This window comes from Canis lupus, chromosome 2 (assembly GCF_011100685.1).
Source record: "Canis lupus familiaris isolate Mischka breed German Shepherd chromosome 2, alternate assembly UU_Cfam_GSD_1.0, whole genome shotgun sequence".
In the NCBI taxonomy this organism is placed as follows: Eukaryota; Metazoa; Chordata; class Mammalia; order Carnivora; family Canidae; genus Canis; species Canis lupus.
The window spans coordinates 73,529,909-73,547,205 of NC_049223.1; the positions used below are offsets into that span (position 1 = coordinate 73,529,909).

General features: G+C 58.6%; 1 protein-coding gene across 1 annotated transcript; it reads right to left on the bottom strand.

The window, feature by feature from the left end:
* Positions 1-862: 862 nt before the first annotated feature.
* On the bottom strand, positions 863-17,135 carry SELENON (selenoprotein N; the record flags this gene model as incomplete). Its single annotated transcript, XM_038531535.1, has 12 exons — positions 863-3,097; positions 4,354-4,455; positions 4,549-4,661; positions 5,708-5,813; positions 6,104-6,292; positions 6,679-6,760; positions 8,329-8,466; positions 9,041-9,165; positions 9,379-9,591; positions 12,255-12,388; positions 15,841-15,958; positions 17,001-17,135. Coding segments are annotated over 12 exons (1,626 nt in total), but the record flags the coding sequence as incomplete, so codon positions are not given.
* Between the last annotated feature and the right edge of the window lie 162 nt (positions 17,136-17,297).

Consider the following 17,297-nt stretch of genomic DNA (forward strand, 5'->3'; position numbering starts at 1 on the left):
ATGCTCTACTGTTGCCCTCTTGAAACTATATTATTTATATTCTTATTCTACATATATGTATATATATGTATAAATATAAAACAAGGGGCACTACAGTTTTCATTTTGCACTGGATGGATCCTGCAAGTTACATAGCTGTCCTGGCCAGAGACCTCAGAGTTGTCCACCCAGATCCTATCCCTGCTTAGCATCTTTCCTTTCCCCATTCTTCGTCATCTTTTTTTTTTTTTTAATTTTAAAGGCTACTTAAAAAAATAATCTTTTTTTTTTTTTTAAATCTTTACACCCAACATGGGGCTTGAACTCACAACCCTGCGATCAAGCCACATGCTCCTCCACCTGTGCCAGCTAGGCATCCCTTCTTCACTCCTCCTTATACAGGTTTTCCCTGAAGTGTATTCCCTCCAAAAAAAAAAAAAAAAAAAATCCCTAATGCCTGTCTTAGGCTCTGCCTCTAAGACATTGGGTAATGAACTTCAGAATCTTTCTCACCATTCTAAAAACAGTAGTAAGTTCTACTACTAGGTCTATCACAAAGTTCTTTAAGAATGCCACTTAAGGGACACCTGGGTGGCTCAGCAGGTGATCCTGGGATCTGAGGTCAAGTCCCACACCAGGCTCCCTGCATGGAGCCTGCTTCTCCCTCTGCCTGTGTCTCTCATGAATAAATAAATAAAATCCTAAAAAAAAAAAAAAAAAAAGGAAAAAGAATGTCACTCAAGCCCTCTAGTGACAGAAAAGATAGTCCCCAAGACTTTCCAGCCATGCTCCCTTGCCCATGTGCCGAGCCAATTCCACAGAGGAGTCAGACCAAGGATAGAACTGACCCATAACCCGCTCAAAGGAAAGGCACTGAGAACCATCCTAGTCTCTCCAATTTTATTATAGGACGTGTGGGGAGGGGAGGGGAGTACAGATGGGTAGCAGGAGGGGCCTGGAGGCCCTCCCCCACCATGAGCTTCAGGGCACAGTGGGGGACAGGAAAAGGTAGGAGATGAAGATGAGAAAGCCAAAGCAATCAGTGCCTTACAAGGGACAAGGACTGCTCACTGTGGGGCGGGCCCTCCTGGACCTGCACGAGGGGAAGAGCCTGCTGGGCATCGAAGCAGAGTGTCTGCTGCCTCCGTGTGGCTCATGGGATTGGCTGTGGCCACCCATGCCTGGAAGCGCAGAGACAGACCTACGTGCCCTCCCTCCAGTAAGGGGAGTGGAAGCACAGCCTCCCAGAAGGACATGAACTTGGCTGAGCTTGCTGGCTGGAGCCTCATTTGGTCTGGAGATCAGAGGGGAGTGAGGCATTTTGGTCTGAAAGGCTTTCTTTTTTCACCTCAGTTAAAATGGGCAGGGGAGGGTGCTGGGGGTGCAGTGCAAACCAAAACACTCCAAAATCAACTCTGCCACTTAGTGACCTTGGGCACGTCCCTTCACTTCCCTGAGACTCAGTTTCTTCATCCGCAAAATGGGAACAATTATCTGCCTCACAGGTTTGTTGTGAGGTTTAAATGAGAAAATACAAGTAATGTTAACAGAGTGCCCCAGATAGAAAAGGCTCAGTATGGATACTTCAGTGGCAGGCAGGAGAACTCAGGGTGGGAGGCCTGGGAGTGTGTCTGAGGAAAGGTCTGCCTTCCCCTCCCAGGTTTAAGAGAGAGCCCCTGTGGGGCAGGCCTTGGGGAGCAGGCTTGGCTCCAAGGCTTTCATGAAGGCCCAAGGATCTCTCATGGGCCTGAGTGGAAGACAAGGATAGGGTTGGGGGTACACTGACCTTTTTTAAAAAGCTGGAAGAAAAGAGAGGAATATTTCTTCCCGTAGGTGCAGCTGCAAAGACATCAAGCTGGACCCATCTAGGATTTCAGATCCAGCCATCATGGGGCTGCTGCTGCGGGAAGACACTGCCCCTTCTTTCTCCTCAGTGTCAGGGTTATCAAAAATACCTACAAACTGTGAGAAACTTCACATAAAAACACTGTTCTGCATGTATAAAAAAAAGACTGGCTGTGGCTGTGGTCAGGGCTGAGGACGTAGATCAAGGCCTTCAGGGAGGCCAAGGAGGGCCAATAGCCACTCGGGGGGTGGGCAAGCTGGTCTGGGCTGCCCTGACAGCTGGGCCAGCCCTGGCTCTGGGGGAGGCTGTGTTCTTTGGCTGAGCTACACTTCTGTGGGTCTGAGGGGCAGGAGGCTGGCTCTACTAGTCCTGTGACCCTTGGTGGGGTAGGTGGTGGGGGTGCCTTGGCCCTGGGCCTCAGGAACCCCTCGGTGAACTCTCTTGCTAAGAGCAGAAGCCTACTTCACAGTGAACCTCTCCAGGCAGCTGGCCTCCAGCAAGTCCCGAAACAGGTGCTGGCTCCTACTGTTCGGCTGGATTGAGTGGTCTGGGGAGCCGAGGTCCTAGGTACAGGGAACTCTCCTGAAGGAGGGTTTTGCCCTGAGCCTCCAGAAGGCGGTCTCCAGCTGAAGCTGACCCCACTGGGGACAACAGGCAGAAGAGGGCAGCCAGGAAGAAGGCTCTGAACAAGAGTGCTTCCCTGGCAACTCCTCCTTAGCCCCTAGTCCAGGGTTTCTTGATGTTTCTTTTGGGAGGGGGTAAATGTAAGGAGAGAGAGGTGGCCCTGTCTTCCTAGCACCACTCCCTACTGACCTTCACCCCACAGGTACCTGAACTATGTGCCTGAGTGAGTGAGGTCCAGGGAGATGACCTGAGGCCCCGTTTCTGGTGTCCTGAGCAGCTTCCAGAACCATGTGGGTAGTCCTCCCATCACCAAGGCAAAGTAGGGGGCTACCCTTCATTGCCCTCAGATCGCACAGGCAGCCTGGGAGTGGCAGGGGTATGAGAACTGCTGGCTCTGCGCGTGAGGGGTCGGTGCTCGGCACTGGGGGCCCTTCCTCCAGCCCCCCACCTCGAGCCTGGCCTCTCAGGGACGGGACACTAGTCCTGGAGGAGGGGCAGGCCACGCCGAAGGCCCTCCTTCAGGAACTGCATGTAGGTGGCCGTGGACGGGTCTTCGAAGGTGGACGAGAAGCTGAAGACGTTGTTCTCAACATCCTCGGGCTTCATGGAGGTGATATCCAAGAAGTAGTTGGCGTTGATGTGGTGGACCTGGGAGAGGGGCTGGGTGAGGAGAGCGGTGGGCCCCTGCGCGGCCTGTCTGCTCCTGCTCTCTTGGGGCAAGGGGCCAACTTGGGCCTCAGACTGTCCTCGCTCGAGGCAGATGGCAGACAGGCGGGACAGAACCCGGCCCAGGGCCCGGCTCTTCCCGTCTCCCGCCTCTGGGCACCCAGGGCCCTCTGCCTGCAGAGCTCCTCTGCGCCTCACCCACTGGCGAGAACCCAACGCCTCCCCCCTCGCCCCACTCCCCCAGCCCCTCTTCTCTGTTCCCGTGACCCTTGAACTCCACACTCCCCTCCGCCGTGACGCCCACCTACCCCATGCCACCCCGCAGGCCGCTCAGCTCCTTAAGGGCAGGTGCCCAGGACACGGGCCAAGAAACAAATGGCCGAGTGGGACAGCGCAGTTCCCAGGCCAAGTTCTGTCCGCCCCGCTCCCTATGCCAGGGCCCCGCCAGGGCCGGCTCCGCTGTGCTGAGCGCCAGGGCACCGGTGGCCCTCTCCCTGGCCCCCCTCAGCTCTGCCCCCCCCTTCCGTGCCCACCCCCCCCACTCAAGAGCCTGGGGAAGCCGACTACCCTTCCTGGCCTTCAGTCCCATATGAACTGTCCCTGGGGACAGGAAGGGTCAGGGGCATGAGACGGGCTCACCGGTGGGCCCGGCTTCAAAACCAGTTGCACTTCTTAATGGTGCAACTTTCCCCAAGTCTCTGGCCTATTTTGAGCCTCGGTTTCCTTGTTTGTAAAATCAGCCCTTGTGATTTTTCCATCTCCCAAAACTGTGCAAGGCCCTGAGAGAACGTGTGTGAGTGCTCATAGGGGCCCCCCCTGGGGAGAGGTAGGGTCCTGCACCCTGGCTTGGCCGGGTGCCCCTGGTCCCCTCTACTTTGCCACAAGGCCTGGCCCCTCCTTCCTCCTTCCATCCCTGAGCTGGCCACAGCGGTCCAGGGAGAGCATTCCCTTCCAGGCCACGTTCCTGTCCGTTCTGCTACTAGCTTGTGCTCACTGCTGCCCAGTCCCCAAAATGCTGTTGGGGTCCCCCTTCTAGTGGGAGAGAGTGCCAGCCCGTGTGAGGCCAGCAGGGTGGGTATGACAGTTGCTATTTTAGAGATGGGGACAGCTGAGGCTCAGACTGGCTGGGAGAGTGGCAGGAAGTCGTGGAGCCAGCCCTGAAGCTCGATGAGGTCTCTATGCGGTGCCCCACGCTGCCTGCTGGGCCCAGGTGGGTGCAGGGGCTGGGGGCTGCCTACCACAGTGCCGTTGGGCAGACAAATCATCATCTCCACGGGGAAGCTGTACTTCTCCAGGTGCAGGCCGGCTAGCTTCTTGTGGGCTGGGTTCTCCTGGCTGTTCTGTGGGGACAGGTGGCACACCCGCTGCCTCAGCCTCCGGCTCCCCCGTCCCCTGGGCTCCCATGGGGCTCTTCCCTCCCACCTGCCACTCACCTGCAGGTCTTCTAGCTCCCTCACCAGGGACCAAGTGCTGATGAAGCTCTCGTTGAGGAGGGCGAGGATGGGCGAACTTTCCAGGACGGTCTCCCGGAGAGTCCGCCCTGAACCTGTTCAGGGAACAGCAAGGCCGGAAGGGTGAGAGGCACCCCCACATGTCTTACTGGGTCTTCTATCGGCAATAAGCCTCCTGGGCGGCCGCACGGTCTGTGCGCGCCAGTAGGATAAGATTCAAGGAGCCTGCCACAGAGTAGGTGCTGAATGGAGGGGGGCTGTAATTACAATCGTGATGTACTGGGGTCCTAGGCTGAGATGGGGCCGGGCTGGGGTCGGGTGGGGAGACAGACAAACGACGGCCTCGGCCCAGGGACCCTCGGCCAGGGACAATGACAGCCCCTTAAAGCCACTAAATTCTGGAGCCCAGGGCCTTTGCACAGATTTTTCTACCTAAAACACCTCTCCTCCTGTCACCTGATGAGCTTCTACTCCTCCTTCAAAGTCTCAGCCTCCAGTCACTATCTCTGAGAAGCCTTCCCTGAGCCCCCAGTTACAGAGTCTGTGCCACCCTGGACCTTGCCCTGTGTGACACTCACCACATTTGTCCTTCTACACACGCTGTGCTCCCCAAGGATGGGACCACATCCCATCCTTGGGACTGACTTCTGACTTAGAAGACCCCCAGCACCTGGCCTACGGCGCGATGTTTGCTGATTGACTGGATGAGGGCAGGCGCACTGTTGTACTCATCTTTGTATCTGTTGTCAGACACCCAAAATCTTTGGGGGAATCTTCTGAATAAGCGAATGTGTGGCTGGCCCCTGGCACTGTTTTCTCTCTGAGCTGTGTGCAACACTTCACAAGCACAGGCACTTTTACCACCATTTTCACAGATCTGGGAGGGAATTATGTTACCCCTCCTCCACTGTCGAGAACACCAAGGCTCAGGGAGGGAAGTCACTTAGCCGAGGTCTCCACACTGAAAATGACTGAGCTGGACTCTTCCTGCTGTGAACAGCAGCTTCTTCTGAGTTCAGCACAGAACTCTCCTAAGCCCCCTGTGCTCCAACAGGACAGTCCTGTTGGCCTCAGGGCCTCCTGCACCCTACGAGGTGTGATGTCTCCCCCTATCCTCTCAGCCTGGCGGGGTCTCCCTCACCTCAGCAGGACTGGTCATCCAGGGCCCCCCACAGCAGAATTGAGTGCACCAGCTTGTTCTTGGCCTTGGCTTGGTCGAAGGCCTCGGTGAATGGCAGATAGGTGACCTGGGGTGAAGGGGAGACAGAGAGAAGCTACTGGGTGCGGCTAGGGTCCTATTCAGGGGCTGTGTGTGATGTGTGTGTTTGTGCTGTGTGTGTTTGTGCTGTGTGTGTGTGTGTGTGTGTGCACGTACAAGAAAGGGTATTGCTGGGCCAGAGCATGCCTCCTGCCAAGTTCTGAATGGCACAAGAGAGGCCCCACTGTTGCGGGCCAGGCCTGCAGGGAGGTGGCCTCAGCAGCAAGCCCTGTACCCAGCCTGGAGTCTAGCGCCCACCCACTGTTCCCCCGGCCCCACCTTCTTGAAGGGGTACATGGCCACCTCCAGGCGCCGGGCAGCCTCCTCCCAGCTCAGCTCCTGCTGCCACTTGATCTCCTCAAACACAAACTGGAGGGGCTCCCCCGAGGGTGGGCGGCTGTCGATCATGTTGCCGTCCTCATCCAGGATCATGGAGGGCACCGACGGGCCTGTGGCCTCCAGCTCCATCTGGGCCAGGGGTCAGTGGGGGATATCAGTGAGGGTGTCTCAGAGATGGGCAAGAACCCTTAAGAGACCCTCAAAGGTACCCCACCCATTGCAAAGGTAGAGAAACTGAGGCCCAAGAAAGGGCAGGGCCTGGTCAAGGCTGCAGTGAGTCTGGGACAGAGCCAGTGTCCAACCAGGGCTCCTTCTACCACAGGAAGCACTCTGAGGGCCAATGGCAGCTGTTGGGTTTTCTGTGCAGGATCAGGTGTTTTTCCAGAATCTGGCTTCGGGGACAGTTGGCCCCAGCTCACCAGGAGCTCTGTCCTTCACCCTGGCCTGCCTGAGGCTCTTTGCCCCACCGCCAAATCCTGCTTCCAGACCTGGGTAAGGACCACTCGTGTGCTCACCTGGGGGATGTAGCCAATGTCCACCTCCATGTTGCTGCTCTCGCTGGCCCCGTACAGCCACTCCATGTCCACATTCAGAGACCTGGGGACAGGGAGGCGGTGATCAGGGCAAAACACCCCCATCACCCAGGCCCAGGTCAAACTTTCTCTCTGAGGGCGCACAACCTCCCCATTTTACATATGAGAACACCGAGGCGTGGCAAGGTGAACCCAAGGTCCTGGGGCCACGGGGATTCTGACTGCAGAGCCTGGGCCCTTTTCTGTCCCTGGGCTGCCTCTTCGGAAGTCACTGCAACCACATCACGCTCCACTGACCCAGCCCTTTACGGTTCATACAGGGCTTTACATCCGTGTCTTATGCGCTTCCCACGGTTCTTTGAGGCAGAAAGATCATCAGTACCTCCCCCAAGACACAGAGAGGGGCAGGAGTGAAAGAAAGCCTGGCCCCTGCTCCCTCTCAGGCAGGGAGTGGGGCCCCACCAGGTGCCATCTGCAGATCGGCCACACGAGGGCGCCCCAGGACCGGCAACTAAGCACCTTGGGCGGGGTGAGGAGGGTGGCCAGGTCCTGAGACACAGGCTCAGGAGCAGCTGGTCCTGGGGTTGGTCGTTTGCCCCTGCCCTGTTTGCCATCCAGGAACCCCTCCTCCATCCCTGGGGTGGAGGCAGATGTGTCATGGGCTGAGCCTGTGCAGGGGTGAGGGGCGTGGGCGGCACCTGCTTGCTAGGGAGAGGGAGAGGAAACCACTCCTGTTCCTGGGAGCAACTTTCTCTCCCCAGGCTAACCCAACCATCCCTTCCCTGGTGCTCAGGAGTCATCCTCCCAACCAGCTGATGAGGAAACTGAGGCTCAGAGACGGCCAAGGCCTTGTCCACAGCCACGCAGCTCAGAGGTGCCACAGTGGAGACTTAACTATGGGACTCCCAGCTCCCAGCCAAGGTCTGTCCCTGTCCCTGTCCTGGGTCACTCAGACCCACTATGCAACCACTTGCTATGAGGGAGGAATCTGGAAAGACGTGAAGCCAGGCCTTCTAGGTCCCCTGTTCCCCTGACAAGAGGCTGACGCTGAGCAGGTTGGGCACGCAGCCAGGCGGCTGGCATGGAGCCCTCCCGAAAGGCCCCTTCCCTCTGCCGCTCAGGGCCTATGGTGGCAGGGAAGGGTCTGCTGGACTTTCCATGTGCTGCTCCCTTTGCCTGGCTAACCCTCCTAACCCCTCAGGTCTCTGCATATATGTCTCTTCTTCTGGGAAGGCTTCTTGGACCCAGACCAGCCTGGTGCCTCCCCACCTACCAGCCCTCCCCTTGGGTGACAGGTGCAGGCTGTGGCTATGGGTCTGTGGGTGGTCTGTCAGCAGTACGAGGGTGTAAGGCTCCAGCTCTGGGGAGGGTCTGGTGGCTGCTGCACCGGGTCCCTGGCACAGAGCTGGCGGTCCAGGCCAGCTGGGACACGGTTGCCAGATGATGAACAGACCCACCTGTGCTGACCTCAGGCGGCCTCCTCCTGGGTCAGCTCCAGGTCCCTCCCAAGAGAAGTGGCTCTGGGGATTAAAGGCAGGGCAGAGAGAAGGGGCCTTTGGGCTCCTGCGCCTGAGCTTCTGGAGCTAGAGGGTGGACTGGGGTGCAGGGCCGGGCTGGGGCCAAGGCTCCCACCTGTGGTTGGGCACGAAGAGCCGGAAGTCTCGGATGTGAGTGGCGTCTTTGGAGAGGATGATGTGGCCGGTGAACTGGCCAGGTGAGAACCAGAAGGGGAAGTCAGGCGGCTCGCTCAGCTGGAACTCGGCATGGATCCTGGGGGGAAGGCAGCCAGGCTGGGAGCAGCCCCCTGCTGAGCCATGGCCCACCCTGCTGCTTTCATGCCAAAGCTGGGGAACCCTTGGCCAGACTCTCGTGCTGAGGACGACGGGCTGGGCAAGGGGAGGAAGGAGAACATGGGGCAAGGAGAAGCTGCGAGGCCCTCAGAGCACTGCCTGTCCCCAGGGCCTGGTTCACACATGGCTTTCTCCAGAGGCCTTGCCTGGCCAACCTTCCTCTGAGCCCTCACAGCCTCCACAGGGTGTGTGTGACCTGGTTCACAGCTCTCACACGCCCCCCTCCGGGTGGGTAACAGTCACAGCCACCATCCTCACGCTAAGCATGTTCCATGCTCCCCTTGCTCCCAGGAGGAAGTCACCACCACCCCACCCACAGATGAGGAAACTGAGGCCCAGATAGCCAACGTTGCTTGCCCAAGACCAGGGGGTGGTACGTGGTAGCACTGGGGGCTTCCAGGAAGGCCCTGGCCTCACGGTGCTGTGCCCTTCCATGCTTCCCTGGGGTCCCCGGCGCTGAGAGGCCCGGTGGGGGGGCTCTGAGGAGTACGTACCGGAACATCACAGTGTAGTAGAAGTCGCTGATGGCCGTCAGGCAGGCAACGGCCCCCTGAGGGGCAAAGCGGGTCTTCACGAAGGGCCGAGGGTGGAACATGCTCAGGAGCCGGTGGATGATGACCTGGGGCGGGGGAGGTCAGTGAAGACCCGAGCTGGCCTGTTGGGTCCCGGCCCCCTGGGAGAGCTGTTCTGGGCCTGCAGGCCCAGGGCCGGAGAGGGGGTGGGCAGAGGCAGGCAGGAGAGCAGGTGGGTGCCTGGCCCTGGGGGTCCGGGTGCAGAGCAGACACCGGGGGGCCGTGCTGGGGCCCCAGGGCTCACCAGGGGCAGCCCTCACCTCTTTGCCCTTGGGCGGTGGCGGGTAGAAGCGGTTGTTGGACAAATAGCCGGTGAAGACGCTCAGTTCGCTGGGGATGATCCACCAGGGCTCTCCCAGCGCCACTTGGCCCCGCAGCGGGAGGAAGGGCCGGAAGTGGCGGGCAGCAAACACTGCGCTTGGCACGGCTGCGGTGGTCCAGTTGCGGAGGCCGGACAGGGCCAGGCGGGAGACCTGGGCAGGGGAAGGCCGAAACTCTAGGGTGCTGAGAACCACGTGGGGGGCCCCATTCTGTGGGTGGATGCAGGTCTCCCTTGAGCCCCGAGCCAGCCCACAAGCTAAGGGAGAAGAAAGATCCAGGGGTGCTTCTGTCCGGTGATGGCCACAGGCCTGGCACTATATCACTAGAGCCAAGGTGCACGTCACCGCCCCAGCCCCCAGCCCAAGAAGCAGCGCCCCCTTGGCCCACTCAGGCCCAGCCCAGGCTGACACGGTGTGGGGGGCTCTGAGCAGGGCTCTGCCTGCCACTTCCCTCCCTGGTCAAGCCCACTCGCACGGTTCCAGGCCTCATGGGCGCCTGGTCCTGCCTCCCTCCTTCACGCCATCCAGCAGCCCTGAGTGCCACCACCTGCCACCCCCTCCACCAGCCTTCCTTCTCCTTAGACTTCTCTCCAAGTCTCCTCCTGGGGCTAATGTCCTACTGAGGGAACTGAGGGTTTGGGGAAAAATCTGAGGAGAAAAGTGGTAACCACCTCTTGGGGGAAATTTCTGGGGTAAAGAGCAGGATGTGACCTCAGAGGAGAAGGAAGGTCATCCCTAGAGAGCACCCACTTCTAGGGTAGCCTGGACCTTGCTGGTGGGGACCTGGCCTGCCTGGCGTCCCTCAGCTGTTTCCTGGTCTGTAGGGCACCCTCTCTGTCTGGTGAGCTGATACGGATGAGGGTGAGACTGTGTAGGCCTGTCTGTCTGCACATGTGGAGCACGGAGCCAGGACCCGGGGCACGGCCTCTGGTAAAAAGCTTCACCTTCAGCAGCTGCTCCCTGCCCCCCTGCACCACAGGCAGGGGGCCCAGCCACCAGGAGAGCAAGGGCCTGGCACCTTCAGGGGTGCTCTTGAATAGCATCAGGTTCCCTCTCTACCTACCCTCCCCAGTGGTGGGGGGACCAGGCGCACTGGGAGGAGGGAGGTTCTCAGAGCTACCCCCCAACAGGGCTGACGGTGCAGGGCCGGCTGTGCTGGGCCAGCCTGAGCCACCTGCCTGCCAGGTCCTGCCCACAGGCTGGCAGCCCCTGCAGGGAGCCCCCCTCGAAGGGGAGCCTGCGCTCTGTGGGGCGCTGTCCTGACCCATCCTCCCTATAAGTGCAGCTGGGCCCTAGCACCCCGCCAGTCCCGCGGGGTTCTCACTGCTTTAGTGGGGGACTCGTCTATTCAGACAACTGCAACCACCTGCTGTCACTGCCCACCTTCCCTATCCAGGTCGTGTGTGGAAGGCCAAACCTGTTTCCAACTCACTTCCTGGACTGTCTCTCGGGACATCCTCTGGCGCCGCGATCTCAGTGTGTCCAGACTGACCTCATTTGCTCCTCAGCAGACCCATTCCCCACTCTGGGCCCCATGGGGCGAGTGGCCCACCCCACACTTGGTCACCATCCAGAAGCCTGAGTCCCTCCCCACTCCTTCCACTAGTAGCCATGGCCTGTCTTCCTTCCTTTCCCGGCATCCTCTAGGCCGTCCTTCCTCTCCATCACACCGCCTCCCTGGCCTACGTCCTCGTCCCTCCCGAGAACTGGTCTTCTTGTCTCCCGTTTCTCCCCAGCCCCCAAGCATCTGACGAGGGAACCCTCCCATTTAGAATCCGCTCTGGTAATTTGCCGCTGCAGCAGGAAGGCCAAAGTCAGGAGACCGAGGCCCTCTGTAGTCTGGCGACTTCCCTTCCAGCCCCTTTGACTGGGACGCCCCTGCCTGTGTCCCACGTGCTCTGGGTCCAGCTGCACCAGCGCTCTGGCCTCACGACTGGCCTGGCACTTCCAGCCTCCAGACCTTTGTTCATGCTGAGGTGGCACTTAGGGGAGATGGAAAGGCCAAGTAGGTACGGGCCGGGCCAAGAGGAAAAGTTGCTTCTGGCAGAGGGAACAGCGTATGAGAAGGCTCACGGCTGGAAGAAAGCCTGGACATCTGGAGGAGCTGGAACAGCGTGAGCTGAGGAAGGAGGGCGGGAAGGGCAGACAGGCTGTGCAATGCCTCGGTGCCAGGACAGGCTGGAGACTTGGGCCACGGGGCCTCAGGCCAGGGTGAGGCGGCTCAGGATAGCATTTGTCAGGTGCCTTCCCCCCACCAATGACCCCCTGCCCCTCAGATCTGGTTGATCAGAGTTCAGCAGAGCACCTGTCAGGTGCCAGGGGCCTGAGGAAGCACAGAGGTATGAGTCACAGGCCTTGCCCTCGAGAAACTCACACCCTGGGGAATAAAACTGACTTGCAGAGGGTAATGAGCCTACGTGAGGCACCTGCCTCACCACTGGCTCCCGGGCACGTATTGCCTCCTCTGACCAGGTCCTTCTAGCCCTGCCTCCCCTGGCTGAGCCCCCTCCTCCTCCTGTCTCTATCAGATGGCACTGCCTCCAGGAAGCCAGCCCAGATCCCATCTGGGTTAGGGGCTCATGCTTATCCCTCCTGCACCAGACTGTGTCCTCGGCAACAGGGTCAGCATCACACTCGCTTCTGGACCCCTCAGGGCCTGGCACCCTGGGGGCACAGAGGGCAGCTGATGAAGGAAGGAAGGAAAAAAGGAAAGGTAAACAGCACAGACCTATTCTCAGGAGGCGAGTAAGCACAGACAGTCATGTATCTGTGGTCCCACCCGTGGGCAGCCACCACTGCCCCCCATTCAGACTCACCCCCAGGAACCCATCTTTGCTCTTGGTCATAGACTCTGGGATCAGAGGCTGGAATCGGGCTTCTATGGTGAGCGTCTCCTCACTGGGGTCAAGGGGCAGCTCCTCCTCTTCATAGCTGGCCGCAGGAGTTGACCCTAGGAGACACAGTTGCTGGAGAGGGGGCCTGCCCTCAGGCTGCAGGGCCTCTCTTCTCTGAGAAAGTCCACCCCCCATCTTCCCCCCTTCCCCCCTACTGGAAGGTGATTTAAGGGAGCCAGGCTACAGCTGGAGTAACAGTTAACAATTACCTAAGTAAAACAAAACAAAACAAAACAAAACAAAAAAACAATTACCTAAGTAGCAACCAATAAGTATCACATTTTAGTTTCACAGTAGTCCTGAGAGGCAGGTAGTAACATTTTTACCAGTTCCATTTTACGCATAAGAAAGTGGAGGCTCAGAGAGGTGCAGTCACTGCCCGAAGGTCACACAGCTAGGTAGTGAGGGAATCAGGATTCAAACCCAGGCTTGTTTTACTCTAAACCCACGATCAACCATGACCCTCTTCCGAGGGCACTGTGATTTCAGGGATTCCGTTCCCTTAAAGGCTCAGGACCCCAATGACCTGGATTCAAATCCCACTCCTCATCAGCTGTGTGATGTTTGGCCAGTGGCTTGTTATGAGGATTGGATGAGAGAATCCACGTAGTGTTAGCACCAGGTCTGGTGGAGTGAACCTGTGATAACTTCAACTGTGTGACTAGTACTGGATGATTCAGGATCAGGGAGCCACAGAGCTAGGGCTCAGACTAAATTCTTCTGACTCCACCCTGTGCTCTTCCCACCAGGCCAGGCTGGCTGGTTGTCCCACTTCCCTTGGTTCTGTGAGCTCAGTCGGAGATGAACTTGGTGCAGGGCCCGCCAAAGGCAGCATCTGGGCACGCAGCCGCCTCTCCCAGTGGCCGGGGTCCCAGCACCAGAGAGAAGCTGCTGTCTGGGGCTCGGAGAAGGAATGCACTGGCTGGGCCTGGTCAGCCCAGCTCCAGGCTGAAGTCAGTCCCCTTTCCTAGATGATCTGGGGCAAATCACTCAGCCCCTCTGGTTTTCCTATGTGGGAAATCGAGACCGTGCTGCCCTGCGTGTCCCTGTCAGGGGGGCGTCGTGAAGAAATGAATGCTTGTCAGAGAGTCACTCAGAACAAGGAATGAAAGCGAGAAACAGAACCATTTTTGACACCTTCGGGGTCATAAGCTCTGAGATAGATTGCAATGCCCTCAAGAACGCCAGTTTGGAAGAGAGGAGACTCGCTTGTCCCTGATTTTTGGGGTAGCCCTGTTTCCCCAGCTGTGCAAGGAGGGGCTGGAGTGCCAGTGGCCAAACTTGATTTCTCAGGTCTTTTCCTGCCGGAGGTAGGCCAGGACTGAGACCTTTCAGTGTGGAGGGAGTCACGACGAATTTGTAGGGAGAAATGAAGCCTATTTCAAGAGGGGCGACTGACGGAAGGGAGGGGCCCTCCAAGGAGTGAGGCAGTGGCAGGGCTCGTCATGCCTCTGTCCCTGGGCAGGTTCGTGGGACAGAGATGACGTGTGGCATCTGCTGGCGAACTGACAGGCCAACTGGAAGCATTTGGAGCAATTCTTCAATGGGAATCGGTCAGATTCATTTGGGATGCCTATTTATTTATTTATTTATTTATTTATTTATTTATTTATTTATTCGTGAGAGACACACACACACAGAGAGAGAGAGAGAGAGAGGCAGAGACACAGGCAGAGGGAGAAGCAGGCTCCATGCAGGGAGCCCAACTCTTGATCCCGGGACTCCAGGATCACGCCCTGGGGGGAAGGTGGGCGCTAAACCGCTGAGCCACCCAAGGATCCCTGGGATGCCTTTTTAAACTACACATACCCACTGAGTAATCCTAAGGGGCCAGAGTCAGGAAGCTGCCCTTTTAATCGGGACGCCCCTGATTAAAGCCCTGTTCTGAAGGATCACAGTTATTTCTGCATTTGTAAGCCAATGCAGCAAAACTTTCCAAAGAGCAATCTGCAAACCTCAGAGGAAGGTAACAATTGGAATGCGCAAGCTTATGAGTCTGCTTGCTTTTTCGATTATTTTGCTCTTATCACAGATAACTATTAATAACAGTGTCCAGCCTGTTATGGCCTTTTAGTTTTTTTCATAAAAAAGTTTTATTTCCTGACTTATAAGTAACTCATGACAGACAATTCGTAAATCTTTTATGGTATAAAGAAAATTAAACACTCATAACTGTACCAACTAGACATACTGTTCCTGTTTCCTGCATAGATTTGATGTTTTGGGCTCTATTTTATTTTATGTTTTGTTTTCCCAAAACAGTTTTGCACTCCTAGTGGCCTAAGTGGTAAGGGGGGGGGTGGGGGGGATATCTTCCCCTGATGGAGAAAAAAATTTATGTGAAAAAATTAAAAGTGCCCTCAAGCCCAGCAAGCTTGTCCAACAAGTCATTATGAGGGAACTCACTCTCTCTGTCCATAAAAGAGGACAAGGAGGCGGCCGTGTGGATGCTCAGAGAAGTGTCTGCGGAATAAGAGGTCAAAGCAAATCCACACGAGGCCAACCTGTTTACCTATCCATCTGCTTTCACGGCAGAACTGACTGCCACTGAGAGGCACTGACCCACATCTGCTCCAGCAAATTCACATTTTTCATCTGACCCTCCTCCTCTGGCAGGGACTGTGGTCATGGGCCAGCAAGTGGTCGACCTACCCGACCCAGCCTGAGACACGGAAAGCCCATCACTGTGCTCTGGTGCTCACTCACCTGAGAGCAGCTGGCATCTCTTCTTTGCCTTTCCCATCTATTGACCTACTTACACCTGGCAATTTTGATAACAAGATCCCAAGTTCAAGAAATGTCACAAGAAGTTGGAGAGAGAGAAAAAAAAAAGTTGGAGAGAAATCGACAGAGACTGGGGTGGTGGTGAGACAGTGAGAGAAGCATTTAATAATTCATTAGAATAGCTCAGCATCTCATCTTTATAAGAAAAAAATCACTGATTACAACTAGGTAAAAATGGATCACCAGGATGGGCTAGGAATCTGATAACACCTACGCAGAATTTACTAATTAGTAATACTAGTAAGAGCTCCTGTCTACTGATCAGCTACTGTATACTGGTCACTCTGCAGATACTCTCCAATCCTCAAACCTGTGAACTGGTGCAGGATCTGGAGCCAGATGGCCCGAGTTCTAATCCTAGTTCTGCTCCTCCCTGTGCCTCAGTTTCCCAAACTATAAACAGGAGAATTATGACTGCGGCTATTTCACAGGACACCGTGAAGATTAAAGAGATGACTCACATGAAGTGCTTAAAATCATGTCTAGGGGCGGTCAGGGAATGTCACCTAGTATTTGCACTTGAGAACTTGAGAACATGTGCAGGTGGTGGTGCCAGAGCAGCTCACCCAAACTGCCAGCTAGAAAGGGTCAAAGCCCCAGGGCTGCCAGGAACCCCCATCTCCCTCTCCAGGTGGCCCTCCTGCTCAGGGCAGACACAGTGGCTGAGAAGCTAGGGGCCATGCCTGGGGTGCCCCCCTCTCCGGACCCCAGCCTCTCCTGGTACCTGTCAGCTTCTCAGCAATGGGCTTGAACTCCTCGGGGCTGATGTACATATCCCGGTCTGTGTCCAAGGAGGAAAAGAGAAAGAGGCCTTCTGTCCCCAGGGCCTTCAGCGCTGACTCCTGCTTGGGAGGAAAGGACTCCATGGAGCACCATTTGGATGCCAGCTGGGGTCCCAAACAGGTGGAGGGGGCAGCTCCCACCACCTTCTTCCTGAGTTCTCACAACACTTGGTCCACCCATCCAAATGTCACCTCTGCATCATCCCAGAGCCCCAGGCCTGTCCCTGCTGGTCCCTGCTTCACTCTGCTCCTTTGTCCACTGTCCACTACCCCAAGGCTGTCCGACGTGGGACTATCTGGTCCCATCCCCATTTCACATTCTTTCCCCTGTGTCCTCTCCTGTCCCCTCAGCACTGTCCCGGCACACTCCCGGGGGCCACCACCAGGCCCTCCCCCCGTCCCAGCTTCAGTCCCAGGGTCCAAGTCACCCGTCTGGACCGTCTGGACCGCCCCTCCGTCTGCCCCAGGCCCTGCCTCGCACTCCCTGCAGCGGACCTGCCACCCCCCGCCCCTTTCCCTCCCTTTCCTGTCACCCTCCCCGGCCCACTCGTCCAGACCATCCATCCCGCCTCTACCCGCAACCTGTGCCTCCCCCTCCCCTTCCTCCTTCCTCCCAGCCCCTCCCCTGCCCCGCCCCCCGCCTCCTCCCCTGCCCCCTCCGAGCCCCCTCCCCCCGCCCTCTCCCCCGCCCCCTCCGAGACCCCCCAGCCCCCACAGTCCCCTGCCCCCTCCGAGCCCCCACAGTCCCCTGCCCCCTCCGAGCCCCCCCAGCCCCCGCCCCTCCGAGCCCCCCCAGCCCCCACCTCCGAGCCCCCCCAGCCCCCGCCCCCTCCGAGCCCCCCCAGCCCCCGCCCCTCCGAGCCCCCCCAGCCCCCCACCTCCGAGCCCCCCCAGCCCCCGCCCCCTCCGAGCCCCCCCAGCCCCCACCTCCGAGCCCCCCCAGCCCCCGCCCCTCCGAGCCCCCCCAGCCCCCGCCCCTCCGAGCCCCCCCAGCCCCCCACCTCCGAGCCCCTCCGAGCCCCTCCGAGCCCCCCCGCCGCCCCGACCCCCAGAGCCCAGGCCCCCGGCTGTCCCCGCGCCCGCCCTTCCCCGCGGGCCGGACCTGGCGTGCGGCGGCCTGGGCCTGGCTGTGCTGCGCGTAGGCCCGGGCGGCGGCGGCGGCGGCGGCGGCGGCCAGCAGGGCCCCGAGCAGCGCCAGGGCGCGGGCGCGGCGGGGTGCGGGCGGCGGCGCGGCGGGGCCGGGGCGGGGGCGGGGGTCGGGGCCGGGGCCGGGGCCGGGCGGCGGGCGCTCGCTGTGCAGGGCCCGGCCCATGGCGGCGGCGGCGGGGCGGGGCGGGGCGGGGCGGGGCGGGGCGGGCGGGCTCGGCGGCGTCCGCGGGCGCCCAGCGAGGCGGGGGGG